We start from the raw sequence: 8,889 nt of genomic DNA on the forward strand, positions 1-8,889 counted from the left end.
GTATACAACACTTGACATCATTAGAAGACCCACTAGCATGAAGAATATGCACAAGGCTTATCAACACCTCTGGAAGAAAACGAAGACGACGATGATGAAGACGAAGACGAAAACGAAGATGAAGAATATGCACAAGGCTTATCAACACCTCTGGATCGGATCTGATCTGATTGGTCGTTTGTGTATATCTACTGGGTAGCCCTTATAATAGGAATATTATTTATAAAAATATAATATTAATGATAGTTTTATCAAAATATCACAATCTGCAAAAGTTTCTAAATCTTAGAATTTTTATAAAATATTTAAATATAATTAATAATAAAAAATATTTTTATTAAAATATCTAATTAAAAAGATGATTCTATTTTAAATTACTCGTAAATATTGCTGTTTAGTATATTTCGTTTTTAAAATTTCACCTTTGAACAATTTTGCGCACAAAATATGCGGCTGAATGATCCCCACATGCATAAATTCTTTCCTATGTAGCGGGTAATGACTAGCTAGATATCGACGGATGATCCAATATATTTTAAAATCATAAAACAAAAAACTCATTATATAAAGGACCAATGCTTCAGTAATATCCAAATAAATATAACAACAGACTCGATCAATCGTAGCATGACGACCGCCGCACCTTTCTCTGGTCCAGTCGGAAATTCCAGATGGTCACTTGCCGGAATGACTGCCGTCGTCACCGGTGGTACACTTGGGATCGGCTATGCTGTGGTGGAGGAACTGGCGGAGTTAGGAGCACAAGTGTACACCTGCTCACGTAATGAATCTGTACTTAACCAACGCTTACAAGAATGGTCCGACAAGGGTTTTAAGGTCACTGGATCTGTCTGCGACTTATCTTCTCGTCCCCAACGAGAACAGTTTGTGGAAAAAGTCACATCACTCTTCGGTGGCAAACTCAACATCCTAGTAAGTTCTTCAATATCTTAACCGAAACTCTAGTTCCTTTTTTTGTTTTTGATTTCAGATGAATATGAAGACTTACTTCCACATACTTGTCTTCTGGAGATCAACAATGTTGGGACAAACGTATTTAAAACTACGTTAGAGTTTACCGCAGAAGAGTATTCCATGATCATGGCTACCAATTTGGAGTCTTGTTACCATATGTGTCAACTTACACATCCTCTTTTAAAAGCTTCTGGAGCTGGAAACATTGTTTTGATTTCATCTGTTACTGGTCTGGTTCACGTTTCTGTTGGGTCTGTTTACAGTGCCACCAAAGGTATGGTTAGTTTGGCTCCATATATATAATATCTGATGAAAAACTTTTGGCTTAATGCTAGTTTTGCGTCTGTAGGTGCAATGAATCAGCTTGCAAAGAATTTAGCATGTGAATGGGGTAAAGACAACATTCGGACTAATAGTGTAGCACCATGGTTCACTAAAACCCCACTCATCCAGCATGTAATATACCAAGCTTCTTCATCTTGCCCATTTAACTGTACTGATTGATAATTTTGTAATTCCTTTGTTGTTTTCATGTATATGCAGCTTGTTGAAAGCGAGGAGTTTCTGGAAGCTGTGGCGTCTAGAACTCCTCTGAAACGCGTTGCAGAAGCAAATGAAGTTTCATCTCTCGTAGCGTTCCTTTGTATGCCTGCTGCTTCTTACATCACTGGCCAAACCATTGCTGTTGATGGTGGATTTACGGTCAATGGATTCCCGTGAATGCAGCAACGTACGTACGAGCAGTATTTTGCATAATGCTCGTCGACATCAGTTGATGCAATGCTATCAAAATTAAGATATTCTTCTTCACAATCTCAAGTTTGGAATGGCTTATGTCGTATTAATGTTTATGTGGATGTTCTAGCACTCACTTTTTGTCTGTAATCAAGTTGTTTGTTTAGTAAAAAGGTTAAAATAATTTGACTCGTGATTTACGTTACAGTCTCTCGTATAACTTCCTACTCGTGCCCTTGATAACATGTACTGTCAGATTTCTTTGCTCTCCCGTTGAATTTATTTATTATCCAATCCCTTTTGTGTTATTGTTCCGTTTACAAACTTGGTTTAAGAGGTTCGTGGAGCTTGAACGAGATATGATTCATTATTTGCGGTTAAGCTAAATTCGGGAAAAGGGAACTAAGGTTATCTTTCAAGGGGAGTAAAATTGAGAATCTCTCTCTCTCTCTCTCTCTCTCTCTCTCTCTCTCTCTCTCTCTCTCTCTCTCTCTCTCTCTCTCTCTCTCTCTATATATATATATAAATATATATATATATATATTTACTACTTATAAAAGAAATCTAACTATTTCTATAAATAGATTAAATATAATAATATTATTTTTTTAAGACGTCCAAACTATTAAGCTTAAAGTACAACCCATTTATAATATAATAATATAAAACTTTAACCTTATCTTTTATCCCCTAAAAATCTTGTATCAAATTAATAGAAGAATTCATTTGCAAATTGAACCCGTCAATCTTCAGCCATTTGAAGCGGTCAATGTCAACAATTTATAGAGGATCTCTTCTCTCACATTGGTAACAAGCCATCTCATAATATCTATCTTCGTAATCCCTTCAAAGTAAGAAATATACGCATATTCTCTCGAAGAACCCTAACCAGTAACCAAGATAGTATAACCACCACCACTACAGCCGCTCGGCCTCCTTCCGCCTTCAACCAACCACTATCACGACTACCGCCCTTCCTCTCACCCACGACATGAACTTTCTTTTGGAACATAACATTTTTCTTTAAAAAATATCGTTGAAAGAAGCTATTTGTCCCCGCCGCTGTGCGCGGGTAACGGCTAGTATATATATATATATATATATATATATATATATATATATATATATATATATATATATATATATATATATATATATATATATATATATATATATATATAATAACAAAATTATTGTAATCTGAAATTTTGTAAAACCTACAAACTCCAAATCCGCATTAAAAGACTGCGTCCAAAATCATATATATAACTTTGAATAATCATGCATTCTTAGTCATAAAACAATTTGAACAATATTCATATATGATTATTATACTTATCTTAGGAAAAATATGAGATTATATTTTAATCCATTAAAACGTACATCTCTTATTTATGAGTTACTAGAAAGCGTGTGGTTTAGCGTCCATCTTTTAAAACGACTCAAAATTTTTATAAACTTTATTCATGATATGTTAGAAAGAGATAGATCTTAAACATATCGTTAATAATTTAGTAATAAAAAAAACTATAAAAACTATTTTCCGTTAAATATATGGATTCTTGTAATTGAAAATGTTATTTTTAGAAACTAATACATGTAATATTCTTTCAGTTATTGAGTTATAATAAAAAAGATTATAAAATTTATATATTTTCTCGTTTGGTTATCCTGAACACAAAATATATTTACAACAACCGTACTTCTAACTATTAGATTTTTTGTGTATCAAGTTGCATGCATTATAATAATAATAATAAGTTGTGTTTGTCATGGTCACGAGTGCAATCGAAGTGGCATAAGAAGCCTAGGGTCATATCTTGCAGGCCCTCTAAATCTATGCAGGTTACTTTCCACTTACAAGTAGCCAATTTCGATATTCACATAAATATAAATAGGGTTTTACATTTTTGATCACTTAATTTTTTGTTTTGTGTTCATTTGGTCACTTTAACTATTTTTAAGTTATAAATGGTCATCAAACTTTTAACTTTTTGCTCATTTATTCACTTAACTTTTAAATTTGTGCTCATTTAGTCATTAAACTTTAAAAAAAATTTAAAAGTTTAGTGACTAAATGAGCACAATTTTAAAAGTTAGATGATTAAATGTGACAAAAACAAAAGTTAAATGACTAAATGAGCACAGAGCCAAATGTTTGATGACTTTTTAAAACTTAAAAAGAGCTAAGTGACCAAATGAACAATAAACCAAGAGTTAAGTGATCAAAAATGACTTAAACCCATAAAAATAAACGTTGCAACAAACAACCAAAACTAAAAAACCTTACACTAAATTAAACAACACATTTATAGTTTGGTTAGGATATTCATACCAAAATCAGTAAAAAACAGTTGATAAATTCCCAAAGAGATCGAAATTAAAAAATTTGATTGTTCAATTAATATAAAACTCTCTGTACTTTTTTATGTATATTTGCAAACTTAATTAATACATTTGTTAAGATAGAATCCAATGGTGCTAATTCAAGTGACCAAAAAAATAAAATAGTGCTAATCATGAAGATTAATAGACCTATCAAAATATATATAAAAATAATTCTTTGCAAATGCATAATAAATAATTACATTTATTTATAATCATTATGATGCTTGTCATTTATCAAAAAAGGCGTTGAAGTGTTAAAGTGTGGCTCAAAAACGTTATAAAGGAGCCTTGACTTTTATGTGTGGGTCAAAACATCATAGAGGATCTGTATGGCACCTAGTGACCTACACAACTACATTATACCAAAATAAAAACCATCAAAATATTGAAACACTAAGATGTACCACAATCACATTCTCTCTCTCTCTCTCTCTATATATATATATATATATATATATATATATATATATATATATATATATATATATATATATGACATAATTAATGTGCAAATCTAAAGATTTGTAAAAACTTACGAACTCCAAATCCGGATTAAAGACTATGCGTCCATAATCATATATATAACTGTGAATCATCATGCATTCGTAGTCATTAAACAATTTGAACAAGATTCATATATGATTATTATACTTACATTATGAAAAATATGAAATTATATGCTAATCTATGAAAAAGCATATTGCTTATTTATAAGTCGCTAGTGGAGCGTGTGTGGTTTAGTGTTCATCTCTTAAAACGATCCATAGTTTTTATAGACTTTATTCATGATATGTTAGAAAATGATACATCTTGAAGGTATAATTAATAATTTATTATCTAAAAAAAACTATAAAAAAAACATTTTTCGTTAAATATATCGATTTTTGTAATTGAAAATTTTATTTTTAGAAACTAATACAGGTAATATTCTTTCAATTATTGAGTTATAATAAAAAAAATTATAAAATTTATATATTTTCTCGTTCGGTTGTAGTGAACTAAAAATATATTTAAAACAACTATACTTATAACTATTAGATTTTTTTGTGTATCAAATTGCATGCATGATAATGATAATGATAATGATAATAATAATAATAATAATAATAATAATAATAATAATAATAATAATAATAGGTTGTGTTTGTCTTGTTTACGAGTGCAATCAAAGTGGCATAAGAAGCCAAGGGTCATATCTTGCTGGCCCTCTAAATCTATGCAGGTTACTTTCCACCTACAAGTAGACAATTTCGATATTTACATAAATAGAAATAGGGGTAGGTCATTTTTGATCATTTACCTTTTGATTTTGTGCTCATTTGGTTACTTAACTTTTTTTAAGTTTTAAAAGGTCATCATACTTTTGACTTTGTGCTCATTTAGTCTCGTAACTTTTGCTTTAGTCACTTAACTTTTAGATTTGTGCTCATTTAGTCACCTAATTTTTACTATTGTGCTCATTTAGTCACTAAACTTTAAAAAAAAAAATGAAAAGTTTAGTGACTAAATAAGCACAATTTTAAAACTTGGGTGACTAAATGTGACAAAAACAAAAGTTAAATCACTAAATGAATACAAAACCAAAAGTTTGATGACCTTTTAAAACTTAAAAAGAGCTGAGTGACCAAATGAGCACAAAACCAAAAGTTAAGTGATCAAAAATAACCTATACCCATAGAAATAAACTATGCAATAAACAACCAAAGTTGAAGAACCTTACACTAAATTAAACAACACAATTATAGTTTCGTTAGTATGATCATTCCAAAATCAGTAAAAAATAGTCGATAAATTCCCAGAGAGATCGGAATTACAAAATTTAATTGTTCAATTAATATAAAACTTTCGATACCTTTTTATGTATATTTGCTAACTTAATTAATACAGTTGTTAAGATAGAATTCAGTAGTGCTAATTCAAATCACCAAAAAAGTAAAATAGTACTAATCACGAAGATTAATAAACCTATCAAATTAAGTATAAAAATAATTGTTTGCAAATGCATAACAAATAATTACATTTATTTATAATCATTATGATGTTTGTCGTTTATCAAAGAAGACTTTAAGGTGTGGGTCAAAAACATTATAGAGGAGCCTTAACTTTTATGTGTGTGTCAAAACATCATAGAGGATCCTATATGACACCTAGTGACCTACACAACTACATTATACCCAAATAAAAACCATCAAAATATTGAAACACTAAGATGTACCAATCACATTCTATCTATCTATCTATCTCTCTCTCTCTTTCTCTCTCTCTCTCTCTCTATATATATATATATATATATATATATATATATATATATATATATATATATATATATATATATATATATATATGACATAATTATTGTGCAAATCTAAAGATTTGTAAAAACTTACGAACTCCAAATCCGCATTAAAGACTAGCGTCCATAAGCATATATATAACTGTGAATAATCATGCATTCGTAGTCATAAAACAATTTGAACAAGATTCATATATGATTATTATACTTACATTAGGAAAAATATGAAATTATATGCTAATCTATGAAAAAGCATATTGCTTATTTATAAGTTGCTAGTGGAGCATGTGTGCTTTAGTGTCCATCTTTTAAAACAACCCAAAAATTTTATAGACTTTATTCATGATATGTTAGAAAAAGATAGATCTTGAAGATATAATTACTAATTTATTATCTAAAAAAACTATAAAAAAAACATTTTTCGTTAAATATATCAATTTTTGTAATTGAAAATGTTATTTTTAGAAACTAATACAAGTAATATTTTTTTCAATTATTGATTTATAATAAAAAAAAAATATAAAATTTATATAGTTTCTCATTTGGTTGTACTGAATCAAAAATATATTTTAAACAACTGTACTTATAACTATTAGATTTTTTTGTCTATCAAATTGCATGCATGATAATAATAATAATAGGTTGTGTTTGTCTTGTTTACGAGTGCAATCAAAGTGGCATAAGATGCCAAGGGTTATATCTTGCTGGCCCTCTAAATCTATGCAGGTTACTTTCCACCTGCAAGTAGACAATTTCGATATTCACATAAATAGAAATAGGGTTTAAGTCATTTTTGATCATTCACCTTTTGATTTCATGCTCATTTGGTTACTTAACTATTTTTAAGTTTTAAAAGGTCATCATACTTTTGACTTTGTGCTCATTTAAGCTCTTAACTTTTGCTTTAGTCACTTAACTTTTAGATTTGTGCTCATTTAGTCACCTAATTTTTACTATTGTGCTCATTTAGTCACTAAACTTTAAAAAAAAAAAAAAAATTAGTAACTAAATAAGCACAATTTTAAAACTTGGGTCACTAAATGTGACAAAAAACAAAAGTTAAATGACTAAATGAGCACAAAACCAAAAGTTTGATGACCCTTTAAGACTTAAAAAGAGCTAAGTGATCAAATGAGCACAAAGTCAAAAGTTAAGTGACCAAAAATGACCTAAGCTCATAGAAATAAACCGTGCAACAAACAACCAAAGTTGAAGAACCTTACACTAAATTAAACAGAACAATTATAGTTTCGTTAGGATGATCATTCCAATATTAGTAAAAAATAGTCGATAAATTCCCAGAGAGATCGGAATTACAAAATTTAATTGTTCAATTAATATAAAACTCTCCATACCTTTTTATGTATATTTGCAAACTTAATTAATACAGTTGTTAAGATAGAATCCAGTGGTGATAATTCAAATCACCACAAAAGTAAAATAGTGCTAATCAGGAAGATTAATAGACCTATCAAATTGTGTATAAAAATAATTATTTGCAAATGCATAATAAATGATTACATTTATTTATAATCATTATGATGTTTGTATTTTATCAACCAAGACTTTAAGGTGTGGGTCAAAAACATCATAGAGGAGCCTAGACTTTAGCGTGTGGGTCGAAACATGATAGAAGAGCCTATATGACACCTACTGACCTACACAACTAGATTATACCCAAATAAGGTCATGGGTATGGTCACTATGTATTCACTAGAAAATTGATGCCACCTATACGTTAGATCACTCCACTTACATATTCACTACATGTTTACTAATCCTTGGAAATGGTTATCACTTCACATCGTTTTTCTTTTTTTATTTATTATTTTTTTACATTATATTAAATAAAAAACACTATAAAACATTAATAAAAATAAAAATAATATTTTTAAATTCAACATACATGCTTACTAATAAAATAAACATTGATAAACATAAAAGTGATATTTTTAAAATTCAACGTACATTTTACTAATAACATAAAAATTAATAAAAAACATTCAAAAAAACAACTACTCGTTTGCATCGTTGTCCTCATCGTCTCCGTCCCCATCCACTTCGTTTTCGTCTTCAAATTGCCGTTGTCATATGTGCTCAGACAAATCTTGACGTAAATTGTGATGTGTTTCACTATTCTTTATTTCCAAAACCCTTGTAAATTATGATGGGCTGCCGTCTTGTATTACTGCAGGTGGATTGAGCATATCATTCGGAGTATACGTACAAATAGCCCTACCCTCTTCTTCTAAGATCATGTTATGTAAAATAACACATGCTTTCATCACCTTCATCAATTTTTCCCTTTCCCATGCTCGTGCTGGATATTTGATTATGTGTCACTTCTGTTTGAGGACCCCAAATGCCCGCTCCACATCCTTCCTTGCAAATTCCTGTGCTAATTTGAACAATTTCCTTTTTTCATCAACTGGATATGTGTATGACTTGACAAATGTAGCGTACTCTGGATATATCCCATCAGCAAGGTAATATCCATG

The 8,889-nt window shown here is 29.6% G+C and overlaps 1 protein-coding gene across 1 annotated transcript; it reads left to right on the top strand.

Annotated features, from left to right (window-relative positions):
• Window positions 1–556: 556 nt before the first annotated feature.
• On the top strand, window positions 557–1,915 carry LOC145015814 (tropinone reductase homolog At5g06060-like). The gene is made up of 4 exons (XM_078974293.1): window positions 557–933; window positions 1,033–1,249; window positions 1,325–1,431; window positions 1,519–1,915. Exons 1-4 carry the CDS (start codon window positions 628–630, stop codon window positions 1,693–1,695), a joined length of 807 nt encoding a protein of 268 aa, XP_078830419.1. The 5' UTR covers window positions 557–627; the 3' UTR covers window positions 1,696–1,915.
• Window positions 1,916–8,889: the final 6,974 nt, after the last annotated feature.

Source organism: Lactuca saligna, chromosome 9 (assembly GCF_052625555.1).
Source record: "Lactuca saligna cultivar CGN05327 chromosome 9, ASM5262555v1, whole genome shotgun sequence".
Lineage (NCBI taxonomy): Eukaryota > Viridiplantae > Streptophyta > Magnoliopsida > Asterales > Asteraceae > Lactuca > Lactuca saligna.

Coding starts and splice junctions, on each gene's coding strand:
- LOC145015814 (XM_078974293.1), top strand. CDS start 628: ATGACGACCGCCGCACCTTTCTCTGGTCCAGTCGGAAATTCCAGATGG. Junction 934..1,032: donor GTGGCAAACTCAACATCCTA/GTAAGTTCTTCA, acceptor TGTCTTCTGGAG/ATCAACAATGTTGGGACAAA. Junction 1,250..1,324: donor TGTTTACAGTGCCACCAAAG/GTATGGTTAGTT, acceptor TTGCGTCTGTAG/GTGCAATGAATCAGCTTGCA.